This window comes from Drosophila navojoa, chromosome X (assembly GCF_054131105.1).
Source record: "Drosophila navojoa isolate 15081-1374.11 chromosome X, UAZ_NAV_1.0, whole genome shotgun sequence".
In the NCBI taxonomy this organism is placed as follows: Eukaryota; Metazoa; Arthropoda; class Insecta; order Diptera; family Drosophilidae; genus Drosophila; species Drosophila navojoa.
In genome coordinates this window covers 30,931,996-30,947,500 of record NC_142895.1, presented here as the reverse complement: position 1 = coordinate 30,947,500, position 15,505 = coordinate 30,931,996, and the positions used below count along the sequence as shown (strand labels likewise).

Sequence of the window (15,505 nt, the reverse complement as noted above, 5' to 3'; positions counted from 1 at the left end):
GAAAGTTGAAATTTGGTATGTAGATCCGCGTTGACCCCCCAAGTCCAAAAAGCTATGGTGGATATATCTACGCCCATTGGGGGCGTGGCAAATCAGATAAAACTCGATCTCCTAAAGTTTTAAAGCTAGAACGTTGAAATTTCGCACGTGAGCTAATGCTATAATTCTATAATGACTGATGAAAATATTTTATGTCCATGCCTACTAGGGGCGTGGCAAATCAGACCTGAAGATATAGTGATTTTTCAAATTTGGCTATATTTTAGGCACTATTGAGAGCTAGAGACTTGAAATTTGGTACATATACGCGAGTTGACCTCCCAAGTCCAACAAGCTATAGTGGATATATGTCCGCCCAAAGGGGGCGTGGCAAACCGCAAAACTTTATATCTCCTACAGTTTAAGAGCTAGAAGCTTCAAATTTGGATAGTTGAGTTACTGGTAACCTCCTCTATCGATGCCCCAAAAATAGTTGTCACGCCTCCTTGGGGGCGTGGCACATCGAAAAAAACCCTGTAATTTTCACATTTTTTGAGCGTAAGCATTCAAATTTCGCATTTACGTAACCGTTAGCTCTTTCTAAGAACTGGCCAAAAATGAGGTGTCTACGGCCACTAGGGGCGTGGCAATCGGCATTTGTAGTATCGAATTGCGGCATTTATATGCTTGAGCTACCTATGTATGTACATGTATATACAAATAGGCTTAATAGGCATTGATAACACGGAAGGAAACATTTTTATAAAATTTAAAAATAAAATTTAGATATTTAAAAAATATAAAAGAAGCTAAAATAACAAAATTTGCAATTTACAAAAAAGAGTTTTCCCCGGAATTTGAACTCCCACCTAGCCATGTTTGTCAAAATACAAAACAAATTTGAACCGGCGCCTTTGCCGACAGCGCCACCACCTACTAATCAAAATGAAATCCAACAATAAGATTCTTGTTATGAGAGTAGCGGATGGTAAATTCAAGAACAAAGCAAAAACAAATCAGTCTCATTTCAACGCTAGAGTATGCATTTATGTGTACATACATACACACATACAAATGAGCGCGTGCATAAGAAAGGCTGGAATGCTTGATGCTACATATGCGTGCAGACTTACATATGTACATACATATACATGCATGAATACGTACATACATATATGAGGGCTATTTAAGAAGAAACAAATTTAAACTTATAAAATTTTTCAATTAGAAAAAAGAATAAAATAAGTATCTATTTTATAAAAAACGAAATATGTATGAAATATGTATATGTGTTGAAGGGGCTTTGAACCTCCGCCGCTGTAACATAACTTGCGACGCCTTTAGCGCCCACGCTATCGTTTTGCTTGACAATCTGGTAGCTAAAATACAATAAGCTAATAACAGAGCGTCATCTGACAAAACTACAATAACAGCTAGAAAATCCAGAAATCAATCGCAATTCTTAGAATGCTAAAAAAGCGCGATTTTGTAATGTAAGCAAACGCTAAAGAATCTGCAATAGGTGTGACCGAAAGATATTAACGAAAATTACCATACAATTGTACTCAAAAAGTGCACGATCAATATAATAATTATCGATTACTCGATAAAAATTACCAAAAGCTACAATATAATCAAAAAGCATAATTGTTTTGTACTAAATTTTTTTTAAAGCCAAATTAAATTTGAAATAAGAATAAATGCCCCTTTGTAAACATAGCATCATGTATACGACTGTGAATGAGTATTCCGCAATCGGTAGCGCCCGACTGCAACGTTCTTACTTGTTTTTTTTTTTTTCAAAAACACAAAAAATCAATTAGTTATGATCAAATCTTTAAAATTATTTTGGTGTACTTATCATTTTCATCTATGTATGTATATACATATGTATTTACCTAATACAGAAACGTGCATTGAAATTTGTTTGTGTAAGGCAGTAGACAAAATGTTTTGCTCAACTAAACTCGAAAAAGTTTTATTTGAAGGCGTGTACCTCTTATTTTCATCATGAGTGTATATTTCCTAAGTAATCGTATATATATATATATATGTATATATATATATGTATATATATATATATATATATATATATATATATATGTATGTATATATATACATACATATGTATGTTCCGAACGTAACAAATTTGGGTTCATCTGGTTTATTCGAATCTATTTCTACTAACAAGTCACTAATAATTCATTATACGACAAAATGTCGCATTTCGTTCAGTTTTCCTAACGACTATTTAAATTATATGTAAAACTTATTTAATATACGAAAATAAAATAAATAAATAAAATTAAATAAATAAATAAGTAAATGAAAACAAAAAATAAAGTGTGCCAATATGTTTAGGTGTACATTTGTTTTTTTTTTTTTTTTTTTTTTTTTTTTTTTTTTTTTTGCATAAACTGGCAGACTAAATATATTAAACTATTTATAGATTATATATGTAACAATAAAAACAATATGTAAAGTTGTATATTAAACACAAATGAGGTCAATAAAGAATAAATGCTAATTGAACATATTATAATTTTTAACGATTTGCCGCTGAGTTTGTATAAAATAGGAATTATATAGAAACAAAACATTCATTGGTATTTTTACACCATGAAAATATATAAATGAGTACAAAAAGTTAAGCAAAAGTTCAGTAAAGGGGCAATTCAATAATAAAAAAGATATACATATACAAATTAAGACATACATACATATGTACATATGTAAACTAAGAAACGTTTTTGGTACCAAACACTAACCAAATCCCAAGAACAAACTCAGCGAAGAAATGAAACGGAAATGGAATATGTATGTAATTAATAATAAATAATGAGTACCATAAGTTATATAGCTGAAACACTTTACAATTATACACAAAAATTACATAATAATAAATAATATATATATGTACATATAGATATAGATAGATAGATATATATATATATATATATAGATATATATATATATATATATATATATATATATATATATATATATATATATATATATATATATATATGATGAAAATAATAGGTACATAGGTAAATTTGGAAAAAAACAAATTTATTTTTTCAAAAGTTACAAACAAAAAATCAAAAGTGCAGCTTTGATGCTTGACTGAAATAATAGGTACACTTTACTCTGGAAAGTTGTATTTAAATTTTTGATCTTCAAATCATTCAAAATCTTTTGCTATTATATTTTTGGATTAATATCTCATATATCCTTTTTGATTTTTAATAACTTTTTCTATCTGCTTGGGCATACTCCTAATTCAAGTTTGGTCCCAATCGGAATCTTTCGCCAAGTTTCTTGGATGCAATCCTATAACTGGCGTTTGTTATCACATTTTTTCTTTACCATTTGCTTTTTCAATTCACTCCATGAGTTTTCGATTCGATTCAGATCAAGAGAATGACTGGATCAAGCGAGAGTGTCCACTTTATTAACATAAAACCAAGTTTTTACTCTTTTAAACGAGTGTTTCGGGCCGTTATCGTGTTGAAAATCCCATCGCAGGGGCATGTTTTTCTCAGCATATGTTATTTTTATATTTTCGAGAATATCCCTGTAGTCAGCTGTTCTCATAATGCCAGATATTAGGAAAATCGGATATACTCCATACCAAGAGAAGCATCTCCATACCATAATGTTCCCACCGCCATGCTTCACTATTTTTTTTTGTGTAGCGAGGATCCAATTTTTTCCCTTTAGGGATTCTTATATGTCTGAATAGCCATTTCTATATAGGTAAATTTTGGTTCCGTCGGTAAATAGGATAGTACGCAACTTTTTTTGACTTTCAGATTTTTCCCAGGTGATGTGGTCTTTTGCAAAAGTTTTGCATCATCATCAAATTTTTTGATGTGTATTAAAGAACCATTTTTTCGATACGACCTGGTCGCTTAGCCATATGTAGTCATCTCCCAATTGAAGAAACATCAATAATATTTATTACGGATGCATTGACCCTTGAAGATTTGAAAAGGTCAGATTCTGCAATTCTTGTAATGCATCTGTCCAGTTCTGCTGTGGTTTCTGATGAACGTCCACGTGTTTCTTTTTTATTTTGCACCCTTATAGCTAAATTAAGAGATCTGATCATCAGTTTGGCGATTTCCCGCAAAGATTTGCCACTTCTTATAAGGTTTTTAGCAGTTCTGCGTTCCGCACTAGAACAATGAATATTCCGACCCATCTACATATGATATTGATTATTTTTTTTACTTATAACATCTCTGTGAAGACTACTTAATATTTTAGAACAATAAAAGACGTTTTTCTTTGCTTAAAATTTTTTTCCAGACTGAAGAAATGGAGTGTACCTATTATTTTCAGCAAGCTCTTTTCAATGAATTGGGACTACCACCATTTTTTTTTTTTTTTTTTAAATATCAAAAATTAATTAGTTATGACAGAATCTCTAAAAAAATTTGGTGTACCTATTATTTTCATCATTATATATATATATATATATATATATATATATATATATATATATATATATATATATATATATATATATATATATATATATATATATATACGTACCAGTTTGACAGATCAGGAACTTAGCACAAGCTACTTTTTACATACATACATACATATAATCATTTTCATTTCAACTTATTTGTAATGCTTACTAAGAATTTTTTTTTTTTGCATGATATATATATTTAATATATATATACTGATATCTCAATAATAATAATAATAATAATAATAATAATAATAGTGTGCACTATAATATATAATATGAACATATGTATGTATCATATATGAACGCGTGTGTATAACATATATGTATAACTGACCTGCTAATTTGCAGATAAGCAATTTGAAAATGCTGATAAAAACAAATGATATTTACATGTGCAGTAATTAAATTATCGATTATTAATAAAATTGAAATTATTGAAAACAAATTCGATAATTCGATCCATATTTGGTTTGTATTTATCGAAAGCAGAAGGTTATCCTTTCAAATGTCATTTGCTTTAAACTTCAAGAAATTGAACAATCAGTTTTCCAGATTACTCCACATATACATATTACTGATTTATATACTGATCCACAGTACAAAATGGTACATTTCTTTAAGTGGAGAAAACTTTTAATTAAGGAGTTCAGGTAACATAATAATCCAGTTAACTATTGATGGAAAATATTTCAATTTATAAACTACGAGAACTATGTATATACTTTTATTTTTTTGTTACTTTCGAATTCAAGGGAAACTCTTATATTCAACTTTAATTTTTTAATTTTGATATAGTAAAAACATTGAAAATTTATTCAAATTCCATTAAAATTATTAGTACATGTTTATATGTAAGTATATATAAGTGTGTATATAAAACATATAAATATAAATTCTTATATGTTTGTATTGATATGATGTTTATAACTTTGGCATTTCCTTCCAAATTTTGTTGAACAAAATGCACAAGTTTTGTTTCCATATGCAGTGCACAGTTAATAGAGAGGCAACATCGCGAATTGACAAAACCATACGAGACAATTTCAGCAAGCAAACAGCGCATTCAAACGACAAAAACGATCAAAGCTGGAGTCAAAAACGATTGCGATAACAAACAGCGCTAAACTGCAACCGAACGGCATTTTTAAGATAACGAGAGAAAAGAGTAAACGAGAGAGACAGAGACAGAAAGAGAAGAGGAGCGAGAGAGAAAAACTACAGTGAGAGGGCACAGGCAAGAGCACTATCATGACGGAATTGCTATCCAATGAATGAAGTAGCAAATAGACATATTTTGAGACACCAAACAAATACATATGACGCCGACCCCGGTGGAGATTGTAGTAGCGACGTTGACGCCGCAAAAAGAGCACAATAGCAATGAAAATAATGGGGCAGATGCGACGGCAGCGGCGGCGGCGGTGGCAGCGGCCCCTTCAGCAGCGACAGCGACAACTAAAAGCAGCGACGCCGGCTTGGACAAAGTTTCGCTTTCCGCTGCTGAAGCAACGCAGTCGGCGCCGTCGCCACCCGATATTGGCAGCACGAGAGTAGGCAGCGACATGCTGATAATGACGCCAGAGCAAATTGCCGAGGCTTATGAAAAAACTGTGCAAGAGGAAGAGAGAAAGAGAGCAAAAGCCGAAGAGCGCGGTTGGTTCTTTCGTAAGCTCAATCTTCGGAATGCGCCTACCGCCCTTCGGGATAGACTCTTGCTGATAGTCGGCAAAATTTTGAGATTCATTTTACATTTAGACATGCATGGGGGCACGACCGGTAACAACACCAATTTCGTCGGGGGTCTGATAGACTTTTTGGCCGGCTCATTGGGTGAGTTCTCAGGGCTCACGGCGATTTTACATGTGCTTATTTGTAATGTTATGTTATGTTACATGGAATTCTTTTAGGTGGTGCTGCACAGGTCTATGTCTCGCAGCCATTAGACACTGTCAAAGTAAAGCTACAAACATTTCCAGAGGCTTACAAGGGCATGCTGGATTGCTTTGTCAGCACCTACCGAAAAGATGGGATTATGCGGGGTCTGTATGCCGGCTCATTGCCGGCGGTATTTGCGAATGTGGCAGAAAACTCGGTACTCTTCGCTGCCTACGGTGGCTGCCAGAAGTTCGTCACCTACGTCGTGGACAAGGAATTGACAAGCGAATTGACCACTACGGAAAATGCATGCGCCGGTTCACTGGCCGCTTGCTTCTCCACGCTCACCCTCTGCCCCACTGAGTTGATCAAGTGCAAGTTGCAGGCGCTACGCGAAATGAAGCACTTCGTGGAACCCACGGCGGACATTCGTACCCCATGGACATTAACACGATACATATGGCGCACCGAAGGTTAGTGCTAATAATTTATTTGATTATTTTTCAACAGAGTTGATTAGATTAAGCAAATATCTCGCTGCTTTTACTCTCTGTTTCTTCGTAATATGTATGTATGTCTGTATATACATTTAATCGCAAGTGCAAAAAACACGCTGTCGAGGAAAAAAATAGAAAATCAGCTGCAGATTTGTTTACTTCAGCACGTTCGGCGTTGCCAGACTCGTTCAATTATTTCCCATCGCGTAATTTCTATTTGCTTGCTCTGCAACTGTTGTCTTAACCGCTTTGTTCATCTCTGATTTCTAAAATGAAATACATTTGTATGTATATATGTACTTCTAATTGGAATTTTCGATACCAGATTTCCGACGTTTTGCTTTACGCCGAGTTTACGCACACTTATTGATTCTTTTACATATCCACATATGTATGTATGTATGTAAGTATCCATTAATTTACTAAAAGAAAGAAGCCTTATAGATACATACATATGTACATACATATGTCTGTGTGTAGGTATTTATCGATTATACATATATAAATACATATAGAAAATAAGAATGATCCATATCATCAAATAACATACATATTTACACGTACATACATACATATGTATGTACTTGTTTCATAAAAAATTCTCAAGTGCTTATGTATTTACATGTTTTATACCCTAAACCCATTGAAAGTGGGCAATCAGGCTATAATGGGTTTGTGATAGGTGCATATGTATGTGACAGTCAGAAGTAATCATCGCAGACGCCATTAAGTATGTATACATATACATACATGCATACGGATGTATATTTTTGATTAGAGCGACGAGCTGAGTCGATATATGAACATACATAGCCCTGTCCGTCCGTCCATATGAACGCCTAGATCTCAGAAGTTATAAGAGCAAGAGATCTTAAATTTGGCATGCATTACCGTGTATACCATACGCAGTTCAACTTTATCATATTTTTCGATATTTCATTAAATATCTTTTTTATCGAGAATAATCGAAAAATTGATTTTGTTTTTTCAGAAAAATTTAAAAAATTTTAGACCTGAGGACTTCAGATTTACTGTGTATATATATATGTATGTATGTACATATGATGAATACAAACATAAGCAACATTTTGTAATTTACAGATTTTGGATACCACGCACCCTTCGCTTTGAGAAGTAAGCACATTCAACCATATAATCACACTCTGAAAGTTTCATAGAGATAGTCCTACGACAAGAGAAATTTTTCAACAAATAAATTCTGATCTGTAAGATTGCCCACACTGCAGCGCAGCCTAAGCGCAGTCGCTGCTTACTGCGCAGTTAGCAGAGTTCGAGCTTATACGTACGTGTGAATGCATGTGTCTGTACATACATGTGTGCATAAAAGTGCAGAATGATTAGAATATCAGCTTGGAGGGTTCAGGGTATATCCTAGTCGAGCAGTCTCGACTATAGCATTCTTGTTTATATTTACTTTGCTCGTAAGATTTTCATCATACCATTCCCCTTACATTCATTTATTAAGATATCATGTATAAATAAATGACGAGCATTCATTGACAATGCGAATCTTGGTTGGGTAAGCTACATACATACATACATATGTACATATGTATATCTATGTATATCCGACAATTAATGATTAATATCTGCAATAGCTAATATGTTTAAATATTTTGGATATTGCTATTCTTCATATGCATGTATGTATGTATGTACATATGTACATACAGAAATAATGATTGTTATCATCAGTCGAGTGGAAATTTACACAATTATCTTTGATTGAGTGACAGAATGAGGCATAGTGTATTGATGGATTAGCTAATTCCCAGTCTGGATGCAGCATTCAATATTGTTGTGATACGAATGCATTCTCATTCGCAACAGGCACGCTGGCAGTTATAGATAAGGAAAGTCACGACCAGGGTTACTCCACATTGTGGCTATATAATATATGTACATATGTAGTCAATGAATAGAGCACTGCACTCACGTGTGAGCCATCGAATGTTCTTTTCCGTACACCGTTGTTAGCACATGAGCATGCTATCACGCTCTCTAATTCTACATCTCTTTTAATCTGTGTAATGCTCATTCTCTCTCTCTCACACACACACTTTTTGCAGGCATACGCGGCTTTTATCGAGGCTTGGGCTCTACATTTGTACGCGAAATGCCTGGATATTTCTTCTTCTTCGGTAGCTATGAGGGTACACGCGAGCTGTTGCGTAGGTGAGTACAAACTTGATGATGATATCTGGATTAGATATTATTAGATGTATTTACAATTGACAGTAAAGATCAGACAAAGGATGAAATTGGTCCAGCTCGTACAATGATCGCTGGGGCCACTGGCGGCGTCTGTCTATGGACATCAACATTCCCAGCTGACGTCATTAAGAGTCGTATACAGGTAAAAAACCTAAATGAGGGCATGTTTACTGTCGGTGCAGATATTGTCAAACGCGAAGGCGTATTGGCATTATATCGTGGACTGTTGCCATCTGTTCTGCGAACCATTCCGGCTACGGCCACCCTGTTTGTTGTCTACGAATATACTAAAAAGGCTCTACATGGGACATTATCACAGTAACTTATAGCAATCGTGACAGGGGTGGGCGGACCGCGGGCGGTTATTATAAATTAGCCCATGTTTCTGGATTTCTATTATAAATCTATCCACTACCGAGTTGTTGCCTTTTTGTTACTATTATTATTAGTGTTAACTAATACTATTGTTAATACTATGATTAGAATAGTATTAACGATTCACGTTCATTGAGCGCGTCCACATCCTGCCAATCAGATTTTAGCCACTTGGCGCAGACGTCTTTTTAAGAAGTTCTGCCGATCCGCTGAAGTTTCCAGTTCCCGCCATTCGTGCCAATGGATCTGTGAGTGAAGAAGTACAAGAGTTTTTGTAAAAAAAATAGTTTGATACTTTATATACGATGTTTTTGTAAAAAATAAAATAATTTATATATAAAGCCAAGCAAAAAGCTTTCATATGAAGTCATTTGAAATCACTTACCACGATTGGTTTGTGTCCCAGCTGCTGCAGCTGTTTCAGCTTCATGGCAAACTGTCCAGTGTAGCGTTCCTTTTCACGTATAACATTATTCCAGCCAGCGACTGTAATTATCAACGTATCTATGTGTGGAGCCTCCTTGGAGCCGAGCAAGTGCTGCCGTGATAGCAAGGTGCCACTGTAGTCCTCAGGACACGTGCTGGCATTCAATGACACAGGGCGCTGCTGTTGTCGATCATAGCCAACTATGACATCACAGCGATCGTAGTGGGGCAGAACGTGCTTAAGACTAACTGTGGTTCGCAGCAGACTCCCAACAGCATCGCGAATTTCCAAGAGAACGCGATCTGTGCTGTTGAGTTTCGAGCGACTATGTGTGCGGTCAGGTATATACTGTGTATACAGCTTACCCATTTGCTGACGTTGTCGTTCTGTGAGTCGTGGCCCTTCATACTCAGAGCCTAATAGCTGGACAAAGCTATCTAGATGGAAGTATTCGCGGCCTGGCAGGCCACTACGATAGGTGTGGCGCAGAAAACGTGGCTCCAATGCCACACCCAGTTGCTCAACATCGTAAACGCCTCGCATGCTGAGGAACTGCAGACAGTTGGTGTAGCAGCGTGGATAACGCAATATCTCATCGATGCGGCCTCGCAGCAATTCCGGAAAGCGGTAGACTAAACGGCGCTCAACACCGCTAGCTGTGTTCATGTTAAACAGTGCTATGACCAGACAAATGCGCTCCAAGTCCTTAAGCCGGGCCGCATCTAGTTCGCGCTCGAAGCGCAGCAGAATGCACTCCACAAGCTCATCATTGCAAGTCTGCAGCTCGCAGCCGAGCAGGGCCATGTGCAAGCACGTCAGCAGGGAAACGCGCTCCACTTGCGGCTGCAGCGCCACTAGAAGCTGATTGAGTGCAGCTACTTGTGGCAATTTGCTGCTATAGCGCAAAACCTTGAGCATAGAGACTAGCGTGATGTCTTCCACACTATCCAGCTGTGCTATTAGGCGAGTGTAGAGCTTCTGCAGTAGCTGAGGACTGCGTATGGGTGTTTGTGTTTTGAAGAAGCCCATGGCCATAACACCTAGCTCCTTGAGCGTCATTTGCTGTACGCACTGCTCTAGATTTGCCTCAAAGTCAAACATTTCGAACACGGGCCGGCGCAGCAGATTGCACAGAAACATAGACTGCACCAGCTGCTCCGGCGGCATCTTGCGCACCTTGCGTCCAAGCCTACGCAACGCGAGCCACACAAATTCGCCAATGCGTGCAAGTCCAAGCTGATACCAGGCATCGCTCACCAGCAACAGTTGAGCAGTGGACCACCGTTCGATGCGGCGACAGCACTCAATGTCCAGTATATTCCACAGCTCCATATAGTTAGCCACCTTTGTAGACGCTGGCGTGGGTAACTGTTGTAGGCAAAGCAATGTACCCAGCAGTTGCTCATCGCTGAACTTATGTAATTCCTCGCAGTAGTAAGCTATGAACTGACGAAAACGGTCCTCGCTGATTTGAACGCACGTGTGCGCACAGTACTGGACCAGCGACTGAAAATCCGCATACAATTCTGCCGGTTGCTCGTTCTTTGAGAAATGCAGTACACGCGGAGGCGTATCAGAATGAGTATCGGTTGAAGCGACTTTCAGGCAATCGCTAGGGCGCACAATCTGATACGGCTTCAGAGAATCCGACAAGACGTTGTGTGCGTATTGATTCTCAAAGTCAACAAAAACCTTAGCAGGCAGCGCCGGCATGTTGCGTATGTACCGATGTAGCAACAGGCGGGGCAATCTCTTCGCTACGAATAAGCTCTGCATAATACATATTGTTTTTGACGGTAACATGTTATTAAATATTTAATTCATGAATGCAAAAACTATTCATTTTATTCTGTCTTATGTCAGAGTACTAAAGCAATTGCATTTTGGAAGCATCAGCTGTTTTTGGTGATGCCAGAACTGCAAGACTCATACTTTCTTATCGATATTTTGACATCGCCAATTATCGGAGGGCAAGCTCCATATCGATTCTGTTTTGTTGGACCACTAACACTAACCAGAGAACACTGTAGGTTGACTCAAATTTCAAATAATATATGAATATCCCTGTGTGTAAACACTTTCTTGCCAAACTGTACGTACATATGCACATATATATGTACATATGTACATTTTTTATACTCATTCACGAAGTGAATTAGTATATTGGTTTTGTGCAATGTCCGTCTTGCTGTCCGTCCGTCTGTCCGTCCGTCTGTCCGTCTTTCCGTATGAACGCAGTTCATTTCGCCGCTATTGAAGCTAGAGACTTGAAATTTGGAACACATACTCGTGATACACATACTCCGATTTATAAAGTGTTAAAATTTTCCCGATCCGCCCACTAGGGGCGTGGCAAATCGGAAAATGAATTTCCCGATATACCAGAAATCGTGTTAGTTGAAGAGCTAGAAAGTTGAAATTTGGTATGTAGATCCGCGTTGACCCCCCAAGTCCAAAAAGCTATGGTGGATATATCTACGCCCATTGGGGGCGTGGCAAATCAGATAAAACTGTATCTCCTAAAGTTCTAAAGCTAGAACGTTGAAATTTCGCACGTGAGCTAATGCTATAATTCTATAATGACTGATGAAAATATTTTATGTCTACGCCTAATAGGGGCGTGGCAAATCGGACCTGAAGATATAGTGATTTTTCAAATTTGGCTATATTTTAGGCACTATTGATGCTAGAGACTTGAAATTTGGAATATATATGCGAGTTGACCTCCTAAGTCCAACAAGCTATAGTGGATATATGTCCGCCCAAAGGGGGCGTGGCAAATCGCAAAACGTTATATCTCCTACAGTTTAAGAGCTAGAAGCTTCAAATTGATAGTTGAGTTACTGGTAACCTCCTCTATCGATGCCCCAACAATAATTGTCACGCCTCTTTGGGGGCGTGGCATATCGAAAAATACCCTGTAATTTTCACATTTTTTGAGCGTAAGCATTCAAATTTCGCATTTACGTTACCGTTAGCTCTTTCTAAGAACTGGCCAAAAATGAGGTGTCTACGGCCACTAGGGGCGGGGCAATCGGCATTTGTAGTATCAAATTGCGGCATTTATATGCTTGAGCTATCTATGTATGTACATGTATATACAAATAGGCTTAATAGGCATTGATAACACGGAAGGAAACATTTTTATAAAATCTAAAAATAAAATTTAAATATTTAAAAAATATAAAAGAAGCTAAAATAACAAAATTTGCAATTTACAAAAAAGAGTTTTCCGCGGGATTTGAACTCGCACCCAAGCCATGTTTGTCAAAATAACAAAAACAAATTTAGCCGGCGCCTTTGCCGACAGCGCTACCGCCTACTGTCAACAATAGTAATTAAAATGAAATCCAAAAATAAGATTCTTGTTATGAGAGTAGCGGATGGTAAATTCAAAAACAAGCAAAAACAAATCAGTCTCATTTCAACGCTAGAGTATGCTTTTATGTGTACATACATACACACACACAAATGAGCGCGTGCATAAGAAAGGCTGGAATGCTTGATGCTACATATGCGTGCAGACTTATGTGCATACATATATGTACATGCATATATGCGTACATACATATATGAGGGCTAGAAACAAATTTAAACTTATAAAATTTTTCAATTAGAAAAAAGAATAAAATAAGTATCTATTTTATAAAAAACGAAATACGTAGAAAAAAACACAACATTCAAGGGGCTTTGAACCTCCGCCGCTGTAACATAACTTGCGACGCCTCTATCACCCACGCTATCGTCTTGGTTGACAATCTGGTAGATAAAATACAATAAGCTAATAACAGAGCGTCATCTGACAAAACTACAATAACAGCTAGAAAATCCAGAAATCAATCGCAATTCGTAGAATGCTAAAATGCGCGCTTTTGTAATGTAAGCAAATGCTTAAGAATCTGCAATAGGTGTGACCGAAAGCTATTAACGAAAATTACCACACATTTGTACTCAAAAAGTGCACGATCAATATAATAATTATCGATTACTCGATAAAAATTACCAAAAGCTACAATATAATCACTAACCAGAGAACACAGGGACAGCCAAGTTACTCGCGGTATATACATACATATGTATTTAAGCACCTGATTTAAATGATCGTGAGTTAGCCTATCAGAATGCATTTTTAAAAAATGTAGTATCTGATCAGTGGGCAAAATGGGATGCGATTATCGATCCCTTGCATATTTGTATGTACATACATTTACAGGTGCATGCAAGTAAAAAAAAAGTGTAAAAAATGCAAGTGCACTTGTCAGTGTAGTCAGTCAGCTACTGAAATATAAGCTCGCCTCTTCAATTCAAAACCCAAAATCGTTCGCACAATTTTAAGTTGAGGTAGGCACACGCCAATGCTCATGTCCCATGCTTACACACATGCACATACACACACGCACATATAAAGGCACAAAGGCAGTCAAAGGCTTCTACAATGATCACCCCATCATTTGTGAGCATCGCGGCTTCTGCGTACACACAATCAAACATATGTATGTATGCATGCGTGAGTAGTTCACAAGATCTACCAAATGCGAATTCGGGGCTCTGAAATCGCTACAGGCAGCAAGAGCTACGCACACAGGCACACAAATGTTCATAATACATATAGTAACGGAGACTGTGTGTGTGCACACTCGTCGCGAAAGCATTTTCAGTATGAGCACCAACGCTTTCATACCCTTCCCACAAGTAATATCGAAAACACATATACAGATTTTGTACGAGCTTGGCAAACGGTTTGATAAGTTCGGTATACTCTTCACACAGAAGGGAAGGCATGGGTTCTTGCTGCGAAGAAATTTCAATTTTCGTGAGCTGGCAGCTCAGAGCTGCTGCTTGTGCTCACATGCATACACACATATACACATTTGAGAGAGCATAGAGCATCGGGAGAGAGAGAGAGCAAGGGAAACATTGAGCATAGAGGGATCTTTTGTTCAACATTTGACCATCTCGGTCGAGCGTGTGAAGCGAAATGATTGTGCTTTCGTATATTTTCGTTGCTCGAGCCTAAAAGTAATTCGCCGAGCGAATTCAAAGCAGTCTGGGGTGCTAAAGTCCAAGAAAAAGCGTGCAAAAAGCTTTCCACTAGTTGTCTAGTCTATGTGTTCTCTGGTTAGTGATATAATCAAAAAGCATAATTGTTTTGTACTAAATTTTTTTTAAAGCCAAATTAAATTTGAAATAAGAATATATGCCCCTTTGTAAACATAGCATCATGTATACGGACTGTGAATGAGTATTCCGCAGTCGGTAGCGCCCGACTGCAACGTTCTTACTTGTTTTTTTATAATCTTGTAAAAATCTGTAATGTATAAGCACGGACCAGTGGTATAAGACTTTCATTTCCTTTTTATACCCAGAACCAATTGAAAGTGGGCAATCAGGGTATAATGGTTTTGTTAAAATGTATGTAACTGGCAGAAGGAGGCGTGGCAGACCCCACAAAGTATATATATTCTTGATCAGGGTGACGAACTGAGTCGATTTTTCCCTGTCCGTCTGTCCGTATGTTTGAATGCGTCGTTTTCAGAAGGTGTAAGAGCTAGAGACTTGATTTTTTTTAATTGACCGTATATATAACGCGGATATCGAATTTATCCCTAAAAATAGATAATCCATCCC

The 15,505-nt window shown here is 37.1% G+C and overlaps 3 protein-coding genes across 4 annotated transcripts in view; 2 read left to right on the top strand and 1 right to left on the bottom strand.

Moving 5' to 3' along the window:
* The first annotated feature begins 4,265 nt into the window (after positions 1–4,265).
* U2af50 (U2 small nuclear riboprotein auxiliary factor 50) overlaps positions 4,266–15,505 on the top strand; it is a 169,515-nt gene continuing 158,275 nt past the window's right edge. Inside the window, exon 1 of the mRNA XM_089264666.1 lies at positions 4,266–4,290. The gene's annotated coding sequence lies outside the window, so the exon portion shown is untranslated. The remainder of the gene's footprint in view (positions 4,291–15,505) is intronic.
* LOC108655482 (mitochondrial ornithine transporter 1) lies at positions 5,201–9,493 on the top strand. 2 transcript variants are annotated; one of them, XM_089264659.1, is made up of 5 exons: positions 5,201–5,319; positions 5,439–6,298; positions 6,376–6,816; positions 8,931–9,036; positions 9,100–9,493. In XM_089264659.1, exons 2-5 carry the CDS (start codon positions 5,785–5,787, stop codon positions 9,395–9,397), a joined length of 1,359 nt encoding a protein of 452 aa, XP_089120785.1. In that variant the 5' UTR covers positions 5,201–5,319; positions 5,439–5,784; the 3' UTR covers positions 9,398–9,493. The 2 variants fall into 2 exon arrangements, with proteins under 2 accessions (XP_089120785.1, XP_017962696.1); XM_018107207.3 differs by lacking the exon at positions 5,201–5,319 and having other exon boundaries at positions 5,355–6,298.
* Positions 9,067–11,774, bottom strand: LOC108655470 (non-canonical pre-mRNAs endonuclease FASTKD5, mitochondrial). The gene is made up of 2 exons (XM_018107193.3): positions 9,836–11,774; positions 9,067–9,696 (listed from the first exon to the last, which is right to left on the bottom strand). Exons 1-2 carry the CDS (start codon positions 11,678–11,680, stop codon positions 9,607–9,609), a joined length of 1,935 nt encoding a protein of 644 aa, XP_017962682.1. The 5' UTR covers positions 11,681–11,774; the 3' UTR covers positions 9,067–9,606.

Excerpts from the sequence above, each read along its gene's own strand:
- LOC108655482 (XM_089264659.1), top strand. The coding sequence starts at position 5,785 with ATGACGCCGACCCCGGTGGAGATTGTAGTAGCGACGTTGACGCCGCAA. Across the intron at positions 6,817-8,930 it reads ATACATATGGCGCACCGAAG|GCATACGCGGCTTTTATCGA; the intron begins GTTAGTGCTAAT and ends CACTTTTTGCAG. Across the intron at positions 9,037-9,099 it reads ACACGCGAGCTGTTGCGTAG|TAAAGATCAGACAAAGGATG; the intron begins GTGAGTACAAAC and ends TACAATTGACAG.
- LOC108655470 (XM_018107193.3), bottom strand. The coding sequence starts at position 11,680 with ATGTTACCGTCAAAAACAATATGTATTATGCAGAGCTTATTCGTAGCG. Across the intron at positions 9,697-9,835 it reads TGGGACACAAACCAATCGTG|ATCCATTGGCACGAATGGCG; the intron begins GTAAGTGATTTC and ends CTTCACTCACAG.